The following is a 22,290-nucleotide window of genomic DNA, read 5'->3' as shown; positions in this document are numbered from 1 at the left end:
CCTCAACTTAGCAACTGGACAAGGAAATTATGAAAGGAGAGATATTAATTTATAAGATTAATAAATTAATATATATATAAAAATGATTTATGAATATGTTAATGGATTAATATATTAATTAGAAATCATTATGTTTAATTAATTGTTAGCCAGAAATTAATCAGAATTGATTTTGGGGTTAAAAGAATTAATTATAAGGTACAGGGACTAGTTTGCAATTATCTAATAGTTGAGTGGAAGGCTCTAGAACCCCCTTGAAAGAGGGTGGACGAAATCTTTAGGGGAAACCCTAATAATTTCGTCCATAGGGGCTTGGATAAGGCCCTTGGGTTTGCTTAGGCCCTAAGCAAAGGATAACTAGGGTTTCCCTTAAACCCTAGATCCCTCAGCTATATAAGGAGCCTCCTGGTTGACATTTTGGGCACTCTTTCTTTTGAAGAAACCCTAAGGCCGAGATTTTGCATACTCCCTCTTCCCTCTCTCTTCTACTTTCCTTCTTGCTAGTTTGGGTGTGATTCCATTAGAGGCATTACACTTGTGGTGCTAAAGCTTCCAAGAAGATCAAGATCAAGATCAAGAGGATTGTCAATTGTTTGCTATAACAATTGAAAGGTATGTAAACCCTAAACCCTAGTTTACTATTTTCGAAAATAGCCTCTCTCCTCTAGGGTTCTTGTTTTGCAATTCAAAGTTGTATGTTCAATAGTTAAAACATAGATCCAAAGTAGGTTGCATGTGAACTTAGGAATTGTTTTCTAGTTTATTTGTTGTACCTAAAACCCATTAAGATGGGTATTGGATCTGAAACTTCGGGTCATGAAGATTGTTAATAATGTCTCTAATGATTTGTCAAGTGGTTGCACATCTGAGCTGATGAGGGATTTGGATGCAACATGAGATTCTTGGATTGACGATCGTTATGCTCGTGGGAGCAGCGAGTTGGTGATGACTTGTTAAATGTTAGGAAGTCAAGTGTGTATTTAAGGTTTTAGGCATAATTTCCGGATTTGGGATTGGGTGAAATTCACGATCGGGATGTTTTGAGTATTCTTTCTGCATGGTTTGGTGGTGTTCCTAGTCAGGAAACTTGGGGTAGGTACGACGAATGGATGATCATCAGTCTTAGGGTATGGTTTTTTAAGTTTAGACTGATGGGTTACTAACTTCGTGGAGTATATTGATGATCATCTATCCTTAACATCTCTCTTTTACCCGAAGCCACATTAGCGCCCAATCGTTTTCTTCTCCCACTTCTCATTCTTTCCTCAACTTCCTTGATCACATGAAAATGGTTTTCCTTAACTTTCATGTCTTCATTAACATTTTAATACACATAATGATGCACACTACATACGTTGAAAGTTGAAGAAAGTGAAAAGAAAGCTCGGGGAGTTTTCCCTAACAAATTTTCTCTCTTCTTTCCCTAAACACATAAGGTCATGTTCTATCCATTCCCTCTTTTCCCATGTTTCATTTCCTGAATTTGAATGCATGACACCGTCCACTCTAAGGTTGTTCGTAATGGGAGGAGGAGTGGTCCGACATGGCCACCTTCCACTTCCCTCCACCACCGACATCAGGTTGCTCTTGACGCAAGGAAGAAGAGAGGGGAAGAGACAGAGAGAGTTGTAAAGAGAGAGATATGAGAAGAAGAGAAAGATAGAGATAAGAAGCCATGAAGGAGAGTTAATGGGACTACAGACCGTCATAACCGTGCTCCATAAACCTACCCGGGGGTTGTGTTCATGCATATCATGTGCACCAATCGTCTCCACCACTTCTTCACTCCCAATAGCCTAATACCTTCTACCCAAGAAGCCTTTCATAGAACCCAGTGAGGCCCACCACCTATTCATTTAATATATAAAATTTGTATTTAAGAATATTGTATTCATATTAAAATTTCATTTAATATTCCTTTATTTTAGTTTAATATACATATATAATAAAAAAGTTTATCAAGACCGTAATAGACCAATATTTTATATTTTTTATCTATATTATTATTAATTTTTTATTTTATTTTTAGACAAGATTAAAGAAATACACTATGTGCTTTATAAAACTCATAAGTTCAATCTCTAATTTTTTTACTTCGCATGATCTTTATAGTAGCAATTTCTTACATGGCTGGTTAATGACAAATGATTTTTATACATTTTTAATTTATTTTATATTGTTCTTTAACTATTTTTAATTAAAAATAATAAATAAATAAACCAACCTTACCCCACCCCTTATAAAATCCTACATTTTCCTGATCACTACAACCACCGCCTCCCCTTAGGCTATCCGGTAATCCGGAGTACCCAATAGTAACCACTATTGTGGTGAGTGTCACCTCATCACCACACACAATAACTAATAGTTGGTATACCCATTACTGTATCCGTATTATTTTTTAATTATTTAAATAAAAAATATATATTTTAATTGGGAAATCTCTGAGAAAGTCATAATATTTTGGGTTAATTTACGGTTTAATCCTAACATTTATTTTTAGAATGAAAAAATCTCGATTATCTAATTTTATACGTTAATCTGTCATTTTCTGTTGAAAAAAATAAGCACTATTTTGAAATATAGGCAAAATATAAAATAATCGGGACTTTTCTGTTCAAAAAATAAAAGTTGAGATTAAACCGTAAATTGGTTCAAAATATTAGGACTTTATCGAAGATTTCCCTGTTTTAATTACTTAAAAGGCAGAGAGAGGCAGAGACAGATAGAGAGAGAAAAAAGATAATTAGTCGTTTGGGTGTCAAACCAATAAATGAAAGGGATAAAATAACAGAAATAATAACAAGTCACTACTACTATATACTAAGAGATAATATAGAATAAGCAGGATCTGACCACTGAGATACGAGACTTAATGTTTGACCATGTTTTCACACAACACATTACCATTGTTCAAGTGGGGGTTTTGTTAACATCGATTTAAAATTCATATATTAACTAAACAAAGATTAGAATTTAATAATTAAAAGACATTTACGACAAATCATATTCAAGTGCTATATTGCTAGATGTAGTATGACATAAATTCACGTTTAACCTAGATTGGTAAATAAGATATTAATATGATCTAATATCTCTAAATTGACAAAAGTATTTTACCCAAAACAAGATCTTTAAGTAAAAATTCATTTAGTTGATTAAACCCAAACAAACTCTTAGATTAAATCACTAAAAGACTTTAAATTCAAGCAATTAATACCAACAATGTTCAATACTCCTCGTAGGCTCGGGAATGTAAAACATATAATCTTTTATTACACTAATTTTGATTCCATTGAAACCAATTAAGTGCTTGTTACCAATTCCAAATCATAAAACATAAATCAAATTTCACAATTTGATTAACAAGAATGATATGAACCATAATTCATTGATAAAGTGAAAAGAGTACAATTCAAACATATAATGAAACCCAACTCAAAGATTACTAGATAGAAACATGGAATTTAGTACATATTACAATGTAAACAACAAGTAATTAGGAATCTAGAATCGGAAATGAAAGGGTAATTGGCCACACATGCCTAACTTAGAACACAAATTACATAAAGTATAAATCTTAAATTAGCTTACAAAATCAAAGATAAAATGTTTCCAAAGTACTAATTGATGATATGATCTCTGAAAATCGCCCCTTGCAAGTCCTTGGCCAAAGTTCTCTTCAAAATGACAAGAAATCCCTCTTTTAATCGAAAATTTAAAGTCCAAAAACTGTCAAAACACGTCACACTGCATGTCACGATACGCCTTGACAAAACACGGCCGTGTAATGACTTTGTTGTGTTGAAAAGCTCCAAAACACGGCCGTGTAACGGTAAGACTGACTGTTTACTTATACATATATAATATTAGACTTTTAATGTCATATATACATAGCATAGGGTGTATTTTACACTTTTAAAATACTAGGTGGTCTAATTTAATAAATTATACTTTTAATTTAATTAAATGTAAACCAAAACTTTATGGATTTATTAACTCTCTTTTAATTATACACTTTAATTAATTAACAAAACCATAAGGGTGTAATTTGAACTTTTTCAAAAAATACGAGGGTTTTAGAATTTAACATTTCAAAATTAAACTATTAATCAAAATTTTAAATTCCAAAACTTGAGGGCAAGTTTTGAAACATTTCAAAACATTAGGGTTTAGAATTTAAATATTTCAAAATTAAACTTTTAATCAAAAAATTTTAATTCCAAAACTTGAGGGCAAGTTTTGAAACTTTTCAAAACATTAGGGTTTAACTGTTTAAATTTCAAAAACAAAACTTTTAAGTTTAAATTTAAACTATAAAACCTAAAGGAAAAAAATGAAACTTTTTCACAAGATAATTCAAATCTAAATTACAAAGAATCAATCTTTATCTAATAAAACAAAAGATTATCTAAATTTTGACAATTATCTTCTATTTTGGCAAGGATAATCACCCTATATACATAAAATTCGGATTTTATTGATAAAAACTGTTTTGGTAATTATCCCACAGCAAAATAGGCAAGAAAATCGCAAAAACAGGCTGCCAGATCCATGGACTCGCCGAGTCAGGGATTGGACTCGCCGAGTTCATCCACTGACTCGCCGAGTCAGTAAGGCAGAGGGCAAAAAACTTCGTTTTTCATGCAAAAATCGATCAATCAAGCATCAAATTCACTAACAAACAGCCCTAGGCTCTGATACCACTGATGGGTTTCGAGCAATACATCATTCCTATGGTGTACATGCAAACCCTAATAGCTTTTGGATCTGGTTTGTCTAATGAACATGCAATTGATAATCCAAAGCCATAAACCCTAGATCTAATAAACTATAACTGAAATTAGGGTTTAGATCTTACCTTTGATTGTTATATAGCAATAACAATCAATCCTTGGCTTCAGAAAGCTTAGTGTCTCAAGTGTTGCACCTCTAATGGAGTCACAAACACCACTAAGCAACTTGGATGAAGAGGGAGGAGAGAGGAGGCACCAAAAACGGCTGGAAACCCAAAAGAAAGTGTTCACCACGTTTTTGGGGCATAAGGTTCCTTTATATACATGTAGGCTATTAGGGTTTACAACTAGGAAACCCTAATCTGGCTGCTTAAGCCCTAAGCAGCCCATCGACTCCTTTAACATATCCCTTGGACGAATACATAGAATTCGTCCAACCTATATTATTTAGGTAATCCATAGCCCAATTGCAATTATCTTATAATTACAAATCCAGTCCCCTAAGTTTAATTAATCTCTTTTAGTCACTAAATTAATTCTTAATTAATTCTTGACTAATATTAATTAAACAATCTGATTTCTCCTTTAATATATTATTCTTATAATATATTAATAAATCATAATTAAACCTTTCTCTCCTTAATTCATCCTACATATTGCTATGGTGAAGGCAACCCAAAAGGACCATGCTCATAATCGGGTCAAGTACATACCAAAATAGTTATGGACTTAGACACTAATCCAACAGTCTCCCACTTGGACAAGTCTAATAACTATTTTGCATAACTTCAGAACCTGATCAGCAATCGTAGCTTTCAAAAGCCGTTGTCAACTCTGATCTTATCAGATACGCGTGTCCTTTAGATAAGGGATTATATAATCCTCCATTCTGAAGATATCGTATAGACACAAGACATGAATTTGATCATTCTCTCTATACTGTTTCCCGACTTCCGATTTATGACGACTGACAACAGACTACAATTGCACACATCAACTTAGTCCCGACTTGGCCAAGCGCTTAGGGTGTCATCACTAAATCATCGAGGGGCCCACAGATATCGCTTTTATCCCACTTTGGGTAAAAGGAATGGATAAACTTCGACTCAAATGCTCGCTTGCATTTACTGATCGAATCACACACAACAATAAGTTTTATAACACCAAGTTACTGGTGCGTTTTCTTATTATCAATGTGCAACCGACCAACAAATAACAACTCACACGTCTTGGTTTCAAGAATATACAATGTTATCGTCTCATAATTACTCATGATAAAAACCATGAAGTGATTCAAGTGAGCGTGGGTTTGATCCAATACTCTAATCTTATTAAAGCACTCATGAACTCTGCAGCAAACTTGTGCTATGTCTAAACACTTAGACAATCTACAGACAGATTCATGACAGTCTTCCTTCATACCTACTTCCAACGTATGACCGACTGTGGAGGTTCGAATAACCCAGTTATTCTGGAAGTCAAAACATGCAAAATGAAACACAACGATAATACTTAATCCTATATGGCCCCAAAACTTTTGAGCGTAAATAAAACACTTTTATTTAAACACCATTTTAATTACTCATTATTCATTGCTTACTGTTTCAGAAAATCAACTTATTACTTGAATTACAACAATAATTGTCCCATGCTCCAAGCATGCACACTTTGTTTCCTATGGTCCATGCTTTTTTTTTTGAAATAGATCAATTGAAAACTTTTCCAATGATGCTCATTTCACAATTCCTAATCCTCATCGTTAGTGTAAGAACACAAGGTTCTTGCCACTACTAGAATACGTTAGATTCTAACATTTTATGCAACGATCCTTTCGCAAAGTCATAGCACAAAAATACCAAGACTTGGCCAATGAAATTACAAGGTCTCTATCAGAAATTGTTACAAACAATTCTATAGACGTGATGTCTCTCAAAGTACATTCCTTTGAACATCCTTTCGCATAAAATTTTCTAATCTAGACATAAATTCTCAATTTCCAACTCCCACAATGGAAACATTTCCATATTTGCCATATGACAACTCATTCTAAATAGAATCTTATCTATTCATAATAATGTCGATATGGTCCATCCAATACTATACTTCCAACTACTCACAAGCAAAAAATCATTAGCGAACCTTAGATCGTCCTTTGATAGTTGTTTAATTATTTTATTCAAACTTGGTTCTAGTCCTTTTCCCTCTTAATGCCCCAGGCACTTGGAAAATTAGAACGGTCGAATATTATGGCATATGCAATCGATCCTATACCCAAAACATATAGAACACGATTGATAATGTCTCACATGAAGACGTGATACTTTACCAGTCTTCTGCTATAATATTTCTAATTGCCATGTTCTCACAATTTTGATTATGAAGAGGGATGCCGTAATCATAACCAAATTTTGAGAATGCAATTGTCCTTTCCATATATAGAATTTCCTCATGTTGAACCATTCCAAAACAACATTCATATATATTTGACTAAATTTGACTAAAATTCCACAATCTAAGCCTTTAGATTTGGAAATGAAGTATAATATTCTCTCCCTTAATTATAGCAAAACAACTTTTCAACCCCTACAACTTGGCAAAGTGAATCTTTGTTTTCTATAATTAATATTGCTAACTTGCAATACTTACCATAATAATCATGCTCCCACTAACATGATGATTATTTCCTTATTGGCATAACACTTATGCTCCCACTAGCTTTGACATGTATTCAGAAAACAATGGAACTTCCAGAAGACAATGCTTATTGAATTCCTTAAGTTCATATTTCCAATACCTGATGCTTTGATAAGCCTTTATCTAAGCTTCTTAACTTCATACACCTTTTCCTTAGAAAGCTTACATGTGTGTCTAAACAAATTTAGAACTTATGTTACTAAGTCCCAAATGTTCAGACTAATTGCCAAATCTCACAATTCGAACCATGAAAAGGGATGCCGTAATCATAATCGAATTTGAGAATACAATTTTCACAATTGCAATCTTCTTAAAATCTCTCTTAGTGAGAGCATTTCCTCACAATCATTTTCATGATGGAGAGAAACCTTATGACACATAGATTTTAAAGTGTATGTGTTCCTATCCATGCGAATTTGTCATATCAACAATCATAAGACAATGTTTGTGACAAATCCAACTCATATGGATTGAACTTGTTCAATCTTGATTTCTTGCCTTATGGTAACACAAATTCCCACCATGTCTTTCAAGTTGTTTAGCAACTCACCCCTACATATCAATGTAATTTCCATTGATCAAGGTGCTTGCCTTTATGCATTCAAATGAGAACTCATAGAACTCACATACATAGTTAACTCAATCTAGAATGGCACAGAAACAAAATTATGTCAACACGATAGGTTGCCAACCTCAAGTCGTGTGCTAGTGATTAACTATTGGTATATTGTGACATGAGTGAAGTGTAGCTTCTTATCAAGTTTAACACTTCACTCAATTGGTCCTAGTTGGTCTTTGTCTTATCCAAGACATCACAACTTACCAATTTCAAATGTACAAGAATAAGAAACTTTCTTATTCTACATTTGATAAGTGTTACAAACCTACATAAGACTTATCACTCATGTCACAATCTTGACTCTAAGACTTGATATTGGAACGAAGTATGATTGACTTCTTGATTTAACCATTTCTACAATTCTCGATTCCTCTTCTTAGACATGCAATTGCACTAAGACTCACTTAGAGGATCAATTGAGACATAGTTCTTAATCATTAAGACCTATCATAAAACACAATAAAAGTTACTCTCCCTTCTTCTTAGAATAGAGAAACTTTTATCTTTCTGCCTACTAGATTCTTCTTATTCGTTCTGCTATTGATTGAAACTCTTTCAATCAACTCAGAATTATACTCAATCTTATAAGTATAACCATATTTACTAAACTTTAGTAAATCATGACGAATATCTTTATTACTCTTGTGGGTGACTTGATCGACGCACAACCTAATGTACTCGATCTCTTAGTCCTTCACTTGACACTTTGTCAAAGAATTAGTCTAATTTTCAAATATGAAGTTTCTCATTCATCACACAATGCAGGTTGCATGATTCCAAGTTTCTGTCCAATTGAAACTTGGGTGATGAGAAACTCTCCCTATTTGGTAAATTCTCGACATTTCCACAAATAACACAATTAAGAATCAAATCCATTATTGCTAATAGAAGAAACATTCAAACATCAATTTTTCATACATACCATTGCAAGGATAAATAAATAAGACAAAAAAAAATTTTATTTTATTGCGGAAAAACTTTGTCCTTACAATGCAGTTCAACTGAAAAACTATGCTATTACATATTTCTTAGAAATCTACCCTAACTCTAAAGTAGCAGCTCAAAAATCCGATCTTTGTATCCATGCAATCGAAATCCATTTCTCCGTGATCAGATTCAGCACGCTTCTTCCTTAAGTTTCCTTTCTTTTCTTCGATCCTGCAAAACATCAAATGTAATCTTATCACATCATGTATTAAGAACCAAAAAAAGGAAATTATAGAGTTAGTTAATGGAGTTTACCTGCAGTAGAGCCATACGTATTGACTCTCCCATCTCTTAGATCTCTCAGGTAAACAGGGCAGCTTCGTCTCCAATGCCCCTTCTCTTGGCAGTAAAAGCAAATGGACTCCTTTGGTACATAGCAAGGGACAATCTCAGCCTTTTCTGGACTTCCAATGTAGCTAGTGTCCAATGAAGCATGGGAGTTTGATTGACCAATCAAGTTTGCTTGACCAGTGCGCCAAATCATCACTGATTCAGCAGCAATAAGCAAATAGGTCAAATCAATGAGGGTCACGTCGTGAACCATCGCATAGTACTCTCTTACGAACTCACTATACGAATCAGGAAGTGACTGAAGAACCCAGTCAACAGCCAACATCTCTGAGATATCGACACCCAACATCCTTAACCTATCAATGCGTGACTTCATCTCTAAGACGTGTGCACACACAGGTTTCCCATCTTCGTGCTTACCTGCCAATAGGGATTGAGTGAGATTGAACTTTTCAAGCCTTTGAACTTGTGGGTCAGGGAGAACAATTGGAGGAGGTGGAGGAAGTGAAGCATGACTCTCATTTCCTTGATCGTATCTTGGAACGCCATCTTCATTTGGAAAGCTTGTTCCAATGGATTTGGGAAGACCATTGTTAGATTCAAACATCTACAAAACGGGAGAAATTCAAGTCAAGTTGATTAGAATCCTTGATGTAACACCCAAACGAAACATCAAGTCTAGGATCCAACACAATACTCTACAACCTAGAAGAGGGATGCCGTAATCTAGTTGCAGAATATTTGAAGGTAGGTAAATGACTATTTACCAATTTCCACCATGAAAAACGAAATGAAGTTTAAGTTTTAAATGAATTGAAACTCCTAGATCTTTTGAGATTCATTGAAATTTTCAATGGCATGTTTAATCTTGATTATGCCCTTCAAGTTTGCGACTGGGATGCCGAGGATCACAAACAAGGTGTGAATAACCATACGAATCACATGGTGCACCCAATGCTACTATCACCTAATCAATGTGCCGGTTAGCCACACACGCTCCATTGATCTATAATAAACATCGAGCCACCCTTCGCCACCAATGTCAATCCCAAATTAGTGTACCAGTTAACCACACACGCTCCACTAACATTTGACAAGGGTACGAAGTGTAATTTCATGGATTAGCATACAATTTCACATTTTGCCTAAAGTAACTAGAATTTGGGAATTTGTAAAAGCATGTAGTTACTTTGTACTTCATTATACTTATAATGGAAGGTTTCGTCCTATCCTACCCGTTCGGCTAACGACCCTCCACTAGTCAAGAGTGCGGTGGGTAAGAGTGGATACCCATTCAATCGCCATTTTATAGGCAATTTCCTTAAACACCCATTATAGACCAGCTTCGTGAATGAGGCCTACTAACGGTAAGACTGACTGTTTACTTATACATATATAATATTAGACTTTTAATGTCATATATACATAGCATATGGTGTATTTTACACTTTTAAAATACTAGGTGGTCTAATTTAATAAATTATACTTTTAATTTAATTAAATGTAAACCAAAACTTTATGGATTTATTAACTCTCTTTTAATTATACACTTTAATTAATTAACAAAACCATAAGGGTGTAATTTGAACTTTTTCAAAAAATACGAGGGTTTTAGAATTTAACATTTCAAAATTAAACTATTAATCAAAATTTTAAATTCCAAAACTTGAGGGCAAGTTTTGAAACATTTCAAAACATTAGGGTTTAGAATTTAAATATTTCAAAATTAAACTTTTAATCAAAAAATTTTAATTCCAAAACTTGAGGGCAAGTTTTGAAACTTTTCAAAACATTAGGGTTTAACTGTTTAAATTTCAAAAACAAAACTTTTAAGTTCAAATTTAAACTATAAAACCTAAAGGAAAAAAATGAAACTTTTTCACAAGATAATTCAAATCTAAATTACAAAGAATCAATCTTTATCTAATAAAACAAAAGATTATCTAAATTTTGACAATTATCTTCTATTTTGGCAAGGATAATCACCCTATATACATAAAATTCGGATTTTATTGATAAAAACTGTTTTGGTAATTATCCCACAGCAAAATAGGCAAGAAAATCGCAAAAACAGGCTGCCAGATCCATGGACTCGCCGAGTCAGGGACTGGACTCGCCGAGTTCATCCACTGACTCGCCGATTCAGTAAGGCAGAGGGCAAAAAACTTCATTTTTCATGCAAAAATCGATCAATCAAGCATCAAATTCACTAACAAACAGCCCTAGGCTCTGATACCACTGATGGGTTTCGAGCAATACATCATTCTTATGGTGTACATGCAAACCCTAATAGCTTTTGGATCTAGTTTGTCTAATGAACATGCAATTGATAATCCAAAGCCATAAACCCTAGATCTAATAAACTATAACTGAAATTAGGGTTTAGATCTTACCTTTGATTGTTATATAGCAATAACAATCAATCATTGGCTTCAGAAAGCTTAGTGTCTCAAGTGTTGCACCTCTAATGGAGTCACAAACACCACTAAGCAACTTGGATGAAGAGGGAGGAGAGAGGAGGCACCAAAAACGGATGGAAACCCTAAAGGAAGTGTTCACCACGTTTTTGGGGCATAAGGGTCCTTTATATACATGTAGGCTATTAGGGTTTACAACTAGGAAACCCTAATCTGGCTGCTTAAGCCCTAAGCAGCCCATGGACTCCTTTAACATATCCCTTGGACGAATTCCTTATGGGCTTCCCATAGAATTCGTCCAACCTATATTATTTAGGTAATCCATAGCCCAACTGCAATTATCTTATAATTACAAGTCCAGTCCCCAAAGTTTAATTAATCTCTTTTAGTCACTAAATTAATTCTTAATTAATTCTTGACTAATATTAATTAAACAATATGATTTCTCCTTTAATATATTATTCTTATAATATATTAATAAATCATAATTAAACCTTTCTCTCCTTAATTCATCCTACATATTGCTATGGTGAAGGCAACCCAAAAGGACCATGCTCATAATCGGGTCAAGTACATACCAAAATAGTTATGGACTTAGACACTAATCCAACACCTTCAACTGTAGCCAAGGTTTGAGATATAGAAATGATTTGCAGGTTGCCGTTGTTTTTACATATTGATCTGTGGTCGCCTTAAACACATCGAAATTGCTTGACCTGCCTTTGTGTAGGTTGCTTAGATTGTTGTAGATTCCACCAAATTCAGTACATTTTGGCCTCAAATTGTGCCACTGCGAACTAATTTGGTCAGGATTTCGGTTTTCACTTCCCTCTAAACAATAGAACACGGTTTGAACATTTGCCCAAAAACATGTAGATGTCATAGTATCGAGTATCTCTGTGTATGGTGTCTTGGGATGCCGAAAGCCATGCTTTTGCTAAATTCCATTCTTCCTCTTTTGTCCAAGTCACTCTTTCGCTTTGATTGGTTTGAGTGGTGACCTTGGGTTTTTCCTTTGTTTTGGTTGGGTCGTTGAGGTGGTGGTGAAGGTTGTATTTTGGCTACAAAATCCAGTGAATCCGGTGGTTGGGATTGTGAAGGTTGTGGTTGTGAGGGTTGTGGGTGTTGTTGTGGTTGAAAATGTTGTTGGTATACGAAAATGGATTAGAATTGTTGTTGAAAAGGTTGTTGATAGGGCGTAAACAGTTGATAAGTTTGTTGAAAAAATTGAGTTTGCTGGATAGGGGAACCACCTTGGAGCAAATTCATAAAACCACCTTGAGGTGATTCTATGTTCAGGTATTGACGATGAGTTGTATATAACGTAAAAACGTTATCGGGCTTTTGGTTTCAATATTTTAGTGGGGTATTTTGGTTGGGATCCATGGTTTTTGGATTAAACTATACAAATGTGTATATGTAAATAGAGGAAGAGAAGAATGGTGTGAACAATATTGTTGTTTGAATTAGTATTTATAGGTAAATTTTTTTAAAAAAAATGAAAAATATAAAACTAGCCGTTCAGCGACTAGTCAACCGAGTCAAACACCCCTCACCCTCCTATTCGTCGTTCTTCTTCGTTGTAGCCATCACACCCCACCACAAACACGACCAACCACAGACACTCGGGGTGGTGTTCGTGCTCGTGGTTCTTTCCACAGTGGACCATGAACCCCTCCATTAAGGGTATACTAGCCTTATTTTCATGGCCTTTAATCTAGTCCAAGTGCTAGTAGTGAGTTTTCTATTGATCGAATTCATAAATCAATAAAGAGGGAGATGATTAATTTATCACTATTTGCTGCGATTCTGGTTGTAGGAATGAGATGGAATCTCGATTTATGAGCATGAAATATAATGCAATTCAGTTGGGCTACACTTTTATACAGTCGTTAGTGTTTCATCATGCTTTTCCAACTCTCTCGATTTAATAGCTCATGGGATCATGTTCTACTTCTTGACCTAGGTACTAGTGGAATCGTTTATGGATGAGACATAATCACATTTAATGATGTACATTTTAATTCTACTACTCTACGAGGTATTGCCATAGAGGTTACTTTAATTGATATAGCTGAATCATTCTAGATATGGATAACTTCCACCTTTTGAGCTGTAAATTTCTTGCAAGATGATGAATCATGCTGTAAACTTCACTACTTCTCCTACGTACAACACAACCGACATATGAGCATTTGGAGACTTCAATGATTGTTAAGAGGGAGATGCATCAAAACATTGGCACCTGTCCCTAACACATGGTTCCCAAATAAACACCACCTTCCTTTTCCATTTTTGTTTCTCTTATCTCCCTATAAAATTTGTGGTATGTATGAAGAAATTATGTCACCTGAACAAAGAAATGTGAAAGTTAATAGCATTTACTTTATTTTTTTTCGTTGTTTTTGTAGTGGATGGTATGTATGTGTTACTTGTTGGTTAATTATGCATATGGAAAAGCATAAGAAATAGATGAACTTAGTTACGATGGAGATATTTTGTTCAAAACAATATATCATTATTATCATATCAAAATAATTATGTCTTAAATGTTATAAAATATGATCAAATAACAAGATAAATTATAAAGTAAAGAAAGACATGAGAGTGGAGAGAACTTTTATTCCAATACTTGTGATGAAATCATCAACTTTCTAATACATATGGCTCACTATTTATACAACCAAAATAAGATGAAAGATGAATGCACATTATGATGATGCATTATTACACTCATAAAACACATTGAAATGGTTGTTACTAATGCTAAATAGTGATAGAGAGTTATGGGAGAAATAGGGAATCCAATGGTCATTCACAAACTAATATTTCATAACACTCCCCCTTGAATGACGATTGTATCATGCCTCGTTAAAACCTTAATAGGTAAAACCTCATGGGAAAAACCTTTTATTAAGGAAAAAGAGTACATGATTAATAATAGATATTGGAAACAATTGCCTCGTTAAAAACCTTGCTAAGAAAACCCAATGGGAAAAACATAGCAAAGGAAAAGAGTACAATATGTTTCCAACTGCCCCTGATCAGCACATCACTTGATTTCCTTGAAGCGCCGCATAACAATGTTCCGTATCATCTTTTCAAATTTGGATGTAGGAAGTGCTTTAGTGAACAAATCGAGAATGTTGTTACTTGGTTGAATTTTGTGGATGTTGATGCCACACTCTTTTTGAAGATCATAAGTGAAAAAGAACTTGGGTGATATAGGCTTGGTTCTATCTCCTTTGATAAATCCTTCCTTGAATGAAGCTATACAAGCCGTATTATCTTCATATACTATGGTTAGAACATCCCTGTTAGAAGTTAGACCACAATTCTTGCGAATATGTTGAGTTAACTTTTTTAAACCAAATACATACATGACTTGCCTTATGAATTGCTATAATCTCTGCATGGTTAGAATAAGCAGCAACTAAAGTTTGTTTAACATAATGTCTAGAAATTTTCTTACCTCCATAACTGAATAAATAACCTGTTTGAGTTCGAGCTTTATATGGATCAGATAAATATCCAACATTTGCATAACCAATTAACTTTACATTTGAAGAATTTGGTTAGTATAAATTCATATCCACTATACCTCGAAGATACCAAAGAATATGTTTGACTCCAATCCAATGCCTTCTTGTTGGACAAGATCTATATCTTGCTAATAAGTTTACAACAAAATATATATTAGGTCTTGTATTAATAGTAAGATATATTAGTGCACCAATAGCACTAAGATATGGTTCATCAGGAACAAGAAGATTTTCATGTTTTTTATGATGTTGAAATTGGTCCTTTTTGGCATCTAAGTGCCTTACCACCATCGGGTTACACATGGATGTGAGTTATTCCTATAAAACATTTTAAGCACCTTTTCTAGATATTAATGTACAAAAATCCATTTTTGTATGCTTAATTTGAATACCCAAACAGAATTTCATCTTACCAAGATCATTCATTTCAAATATTTCTTTAAAAAAAGAAGTGGCCTTTTCCAATTTTCTAGGAGTTCCAATTATGTTCAAATCATCTACAATAGCATCAATTATGACAAATTCTGATCCGAATCTTTTTATGAATACACATGGGCTTATTGGATCATTTTTGTGGCCCTCTTTCAACAAAATGGTATTTAAAAAACTGGACAACATATAGCCAGATTGTTTCAATGCATACAAAGATTTATTTAATTTTACTGGATATACTTCTCGAAAATTAGACGTTTGTGCTTCTGGATTTTCATATAAATATCATTCTCAAGTGAACTATATAAATAGGCGGTAAATACATCCATTAGACACATCTCCAGTTTTGCATATGTTGTCGAACTTATAAAATAACTGAATGTAATTGCATCAACTACCGGAGAATATGTTTCTTCATAATCAATATCGGGACTTTGGGTAAAAACTTGTGCAACAAGTCTTGCTTTATATCTCGCAGGTCCTAAAACTTTTCATTCAGTAAGTAAATTATGCTCTTTAATGATTACATCTTTCCATTTTGGCCAATCTTTTCAATTCTACATTTATCTATAGATTCAGATTCAAGATCCTCATTTTCTTCCATAATCTTGCACGCAACATGATACGAAAAATTACCTTCGACATCTATCTTATTTATGTTCCATGTTATTCCTGTCATGACATAATTTATTGAGATATCTTTATTTTCATAATTTCAAGGTAACTTAGTTTCTTTTGTTATGTCATTGGGCTCTTCTAGATCTTCATTAATCATTTCAAGAGATTTTGTTTTCTCTTTTTGACCATCAATTATATTTGCTCCCATTCCTTTTCAAGGATTTTTATCTTTGGAACCAGTTGGTCTTTCACGCTTCAGGCGTGGCTTAGATTCATTTGTAGTTGTATTTTTCCTTATGGGATATCAATTCTAATTGGAGCATTTACAACCGATACATGAGACTTTGTTACTCACTTAGGGTCAGTAAATGCATCTTGCAACTGATATGCTACATTTTGTAAATGAATTATCTTTTTCAAGTTCACATTGACTTGCAAGAGATTTTATTTTCCAGCTTCTTTATTTCTCCCTCTAATGTTGGAAAAACCGATTCTCAAAATGACAATCATCATATATAGCTATAAATAAATGTCCAGTTAATGGTTCTAAAAAAATTTAATATAGATGGAGATTCATATCCAACATAAATTTTCATTCTTCTTTGAGGACCCATTTTTGTTTAGTGAGGTGGAGAAATGGGTACACAAATTGCACATCCAAACGTCCTTAAATGGGAAATATTTGGTTCCTGACCGCAAACTAGTTGAATAGGGGAGAACTTATGATAACTAGTTGGCATGATGCATATAAGTGATGTTTCATGTAAAATTACATGCCCTTATGTCAATTAAGAAGTTTATAATGCATTATTAATGGTTTTGCAATTAATTGAAGGCGTTTCGTTAACGACTCAGCTATACCATTTTGCATATGAACATGTGCACCAAGATGTTCAATAGTTATCCCAATTTACATGCAATATTCATTAAAAGCTTGTTATGTAAATTCTCCAACATTGTCAAGTCGAATTTTCTTAATTGGGTAATTGGGAAAATGTGCCCTTAGGCGGTTTATTTGTGCAAGTAACATTGCGAAAGCAAGATTACGACTAGATAACAAGCACACGTATGGCCATCTAGTTGGCGCGGCAACTAAAACCATAAAATATCTAAATGGTCCACATGGTGGATGAATTGGTCCACATATATCCCCTTGAATTCTTTTTAAGATACTATTACTTTCATACCCAACTTTATTCAATGATGGACGGGAAATTAATTTTCCTTGAGAACATGCAACACAAGACAATTCATTAGTTTGAAAAATCTTCTAGTTTTTCAAGGAATGACCACTTGAAGTTTAAATTATTCTACACATCAAAATTGATTCGGGATGTCCCAACCGGTCATGCCAAACTTTGAAGGTTTTATCATACATTTTATTTTTAATAACATGAGATTCAATCATTCTAATATTTGTATAATACAATCCGGAGGACAATACGGGTAACTTTTCCAAAAATCTTTTGTTACCCGATAAAGACTTGCTTTATTCAATTCAAAAAAAAATCCTCCTCTGGTATTATCGCTTAATAGGTCAGATCGATCGAATGGAATGAATGAGCTCATTTTTGTAATATTGAGATACTCTTTATCACCATCATTATTTGTTTCAACATGATATCCGTCAGACCGAATATCCTTAAAACTTAATAAATTTCTTGATGATTTTGATGAAAATAATGCATCACCAATTTTAATTATTGTCCCTTGTGGTAATATGATATTCGCTCTTCCGGAGCCTTCAATCATTTTTGCACTACCCGTTATTGTATTAACATTTGCTTCTCCAATTGATAAGTATGCAAAATATTTTTCATTATTAAAAATGCTATGTGTTGTTGCACTGTCTGCAAGACATATATCTTCCTTATTTCTTTTACGGATATCCATATTTCTCTTCAATAAATAAATAAAACATAAGAAACATTCGACTAAGAGAAATAAAGTCATATTTTATTACTTTGGGAAGATTGTGGCGACATCATTTTTCATAAAACGAATATGACATAAAAACATAATAAATGTCATGAAACAAAACTATTATATATTATTTTCCCATCATCATCCATATCACCACTTGTCCCTTCAGGGTAGACAAGATAATTCGCAACATCCAAATGTGTCATTTTTTGTTGATCTTTGTGAAAATCATTTTGAATAAATTTGTTTCGATATTTTATTTTTCTTCAAATTTTAGAGAAGCTTGACAAAATTAACAAAATGCTTTGGAGAGTGTCATGTACAAGACCAATGACTGGTCATTCCACATCGGTGACAAATATTTTCAACTTTCTTTTTTCCTTGACCACTTTTATCTAGGATGTGAGTTTTTGTTATTTTCCAACTTGTGGTGGTTACTTGTAATCTTGTTATTTTTATGATAATTATGATAATCTCCATGACTTCGGTTATACCCATGACTATTATGATTATATGATGTTGCATTCACTTCAGGGAATGCACTAGAACTGGTCGAGATTGATTAGTGATTTTTCATCAATAACTCATTGTTTTGTTTAGCCACAAGAAAACATGCGATTAATTCATATTTATTTTAAACATTTCTTATGATATTGCTACTGCAGGAGCATTTTAGTAGCATGAAAAGTAGAGAAAGTTTTCTCTAGCATGGTCTTCCATAATGAAAATAGTAATCAAAATAAAGACTTGTATGTTAAGGAATTGTTAGTTAAGAAATTCCATAAAATAAGTTGTAAGCATTATACATGTAAACTTATAAAAATACATACCTGAAAATGTCAAGAACAATAAGGAGTTAGAGCTCTATGGTAGAGTCGTGCTGATAACGTGTTATAAAATATGATCAAATAACAAGATAAATTATAAAATAAAGAAAGACATGAGAGTGGAGAGAACTTTTATTCCAATACTTGTGATGAAATCATCAACTTTCTAATACATATGACTCACTATTTATACAACCAGAATAAGATGAAAGATGAATGCACATTATGATGGTGCATTATTACACTCATAAAACACATTGAAATGGTTGTTACCAATGCTAAATAATGATAGAGAGTTATGAGAGAAATGAGAAATCTAATGGTCATTCACAAACTAATATTTCATAACATTAAACACTTGAATTCAACATCAATAATCTACATTAATTTTTTTCTAAAAAGATACCCTTAATCTAGACGGTTGTAGTTAGTGGTGGATGATTGTTGACTGTGGATAGGCAATTGAATTGTTGAATGAAATAATAATATATAAAAATAGAAAAAAAAAACATCTTTCGGATTAACAAGGGTATATTGGTGATTTACAACTCTATTTGAACGGAATATTGAAAAAGGACCAAAGTTGCTACTTTTTGAAACCACAGGTCTATACTTGAAGAGTTTTTTAGAGTTGTCATCAAACTGCCACTTTTTGAAATGCTCAGGGACCAATTCTGAAATTTTGTATTATTATTATTATTATATGGACCCCAAACTCTCTTTTGATAAACCTGAAATGTCCCTACAAATCTTCATGACCCCACCCCATCACCATTGCAATCAATCACGCAAGGCCAAACCCACGACCATGACGTTTCTACGAACATCACAAATTATCACCTTACTTGAAGCATGGTCTAGAGAATATGAAGATGGAGGGTGAGATCCATTATTATTATTATTATTATTATGATCTTTATATTGTTGTTATTAAAAAGGTTCACTCCACTCCAAATTATAAACTAAAAATTAGAAATAATAGCTGCGTGTAGTAATCTTTACATGAATTGTACTTAGAAGTAAAGTTGTGGGATTTTAGTTATAGAGGAAATTATGAGAAACTAATGCGAGACATTTTGAATTATGAGTTGATTTTTCATAGCAGTAGCCCTTTTTATTTTTAGCTACAATTATCAATTCAAATCATATCATTGTAGCTACAATTATCAATTCAAATCATATCGCCATGGCATCAAATCACTAACTTCAGTGTGGTTTTAGAAAATCAAGCAAACGATCAACCATGAACCATCATGGGTCTGTTAACACAATTGTGACCAAAGGCCCTTCGGCTTAGCGATAAGAAATGACTCTCATTTTAAAGATTATGAGTTCAAGTCTTGCTCAAAGACTTAAGTGGTGATAGTTAGTAGATTAGTTTGCGGTTTAAAAAAAAAAAAATAGTGGGTAGTCTCTTTGGTCAGAAAGCTATAATTGAAAGACCTCAAATAATAATAATGTAATAATATCACAAAATTTCAAAACCATCATAGAGGAACTTAAAAGAAAACATGAAGTAATCTGAAAAATTAAAAAAAGAAAAAAAAAAACATCTCTAATCTTAACTTTTACAGGGCTTGGGCCTGATCTCAATTCCTTGAATGAGAAGCCCACCTTTCCAGTTTCCTCCTTTCACCTCCGTCATACTCATTTCCAGTTCTCCTTTTTCTCCTTTCTTGATATAATACTCACCAAGCTCAATCTCCAGCCATCCATCTTCTCTTTGCTTTGGGCCCTTTGAAGAGTGTGTATTAACAGGGACGACGACTGGGTGGTTCGGAAGGTGGCGTCTATGGAACATTCCCATTCTTCTTCTGGGCACAACTGGATATCGTCTTCTCTCTTCAGATTCTGGTTCTAGAAGCACGGTTTGAGTCTGGGTTTCGAGCCCACTGATCCCAATTGAAACCTCTGCAGGTTGATACTCGAATCCGTAAGTTTCTGATGTTGATTTGAAGACGATGAATGCTACGTATGTGGTGTTTGGTGAAAGCATGGAAGTACTGATCCTGCCATGGACTTCAAACCAACATACGCTTATCAGCTCAGCCACCTCTGAAAAACGTGATTCCGGTGATGAGATCCATCGCCAATACCTCGGAGTATCTCCCCAGACAATCGATAGGTCCCTTGCAGCCAACATGTAGCATTTCTTTCCGGTTTTTTTGTCCAGTGAGAAGCTCTGTAAAAAAATAGCATCAATGGCGTCAGTTTAGACAATATTCAAATTTAAAGCTCGAGCCACAATTTTAACGAACAAAGACTCGATCCCACAATTTTAACGAACAAGGACTCGATCCGTTCCGCCGTTTTAGAAAACAGAGGCACCCAAAACTCGAGGCCGTTAAAAAAAATCGGTCTTTGTGGCTAAAATGTTTTTAAATTGATAGAATTAACAAAGTTTGATCTTTAAATGATTTGAAAAGCAAATGAACAGAAAAAAAAATCGAGAATTTAACCTTATTGCCGCCATCGATGATGAGAGGATGATCACAGAGACGAAGATACAGCTGTTTCTTGGAAGAAAAACTTAAGGAACAGCCACCGTCTTCCGCCTCGGATACAATCTTCTGGTAATCGAACGGTAAGAAAGTCTCCCAGACGGCGTCCCATTCCGCCGCCGACCTAAAAAGGGAGGAAACCAAGGACAACCTGCAAGCATCCCGAGGGCTGGTGAGGGATAACGCCTTGGCTACGAACCCTTCTGGTAACGACCCAAAGAAATCATCGTCGGCGAAACACCTTTCAACGCTATCTTCATTTTCCATTTTCGATAACCGACTTCTCATATTTGGCAGTTTTTGAAATGTATGTGTATATGTTTATATGAAGAAGATGTATGTGTTTATGTCTATATATATTGTGTAGCTTTCAGCAGTGTCAGATAGCTTAGGGGTTAAGTTTTTTAGTGTTAAAAAAAGCGGTGTTGTTTAAAATGGGTGGACTTTAAGACGTTGGATCTGAGAGTGAATGACGATATATATATATATATATATATATATATATATATATATATATATATATATATATATATATATATATATATAAAAGAGAGAGAGAGAGAGAGATTACAACGTGGAGGATGTGGGAAGGAGGGTTATTAACCACACAAGAAAGTGATCGACAGAAGATTCTATGTATGTTCCATTAAAGTCAAATAAATATCAATCGCCATTCCTTAGCATTCAACATTTCATGTTTTGT

The 22,290-nt window shown here is 33.9% G+C and overlaps 1 protein-coding gene across 1 annotated transcript; it reads right to left on the bottom strand.

Moving 5' to 3' along the window:
• Positions 1 to 20,520: 20,520 nt before the first annotated feature.
• LOC145134624 (putative F-box protein PP2-B12) lies at positions 20,521 to 21,934 on the bottom strand. The gene is made up of 2 exons (XM_079069466.1): positions 21,546 to 21,934; positions 20,521 to 21,268 (listed from the first exon to the last, which is right to left on the bottom strand). Exons 1-2 carry the CDS (start codon positions 21,873 to 21,875, stop codon positions 20,648 to 20,650), a joined length of 951 nt encoding a protein of 316 aa, XP_078925592.1. The 5' UTR covers positions 21,876 to 21,934; the 3' UTR covers positions 20,521 to 20,647.
• Between the last annotated feature and the right edge of the window lie 356 nt (positions 21,935 to 22,290).

The sequence above is a fragment of the Lactuca virosa genome, chromosome 8, assembly GCF_052849685.1.
Source record: "Lactuca virosa cultivar CGN04683 chromosome 8, Lactuca_virosa_CGN04683_v6, whole genome shotgun sequence".
In the NCBI taxonomy this organism is placed as follows: Eukaryota; Viridiplantae; Streptophyta; class Magnoliopsida; order Asterales; family Asteraceae; genus Lactuca; species Lactuca virosa.
Note: the sequence above shows the minus strand (reverse complement) of the source record. Positions and strands in the feature narration are given on the sequence as shown.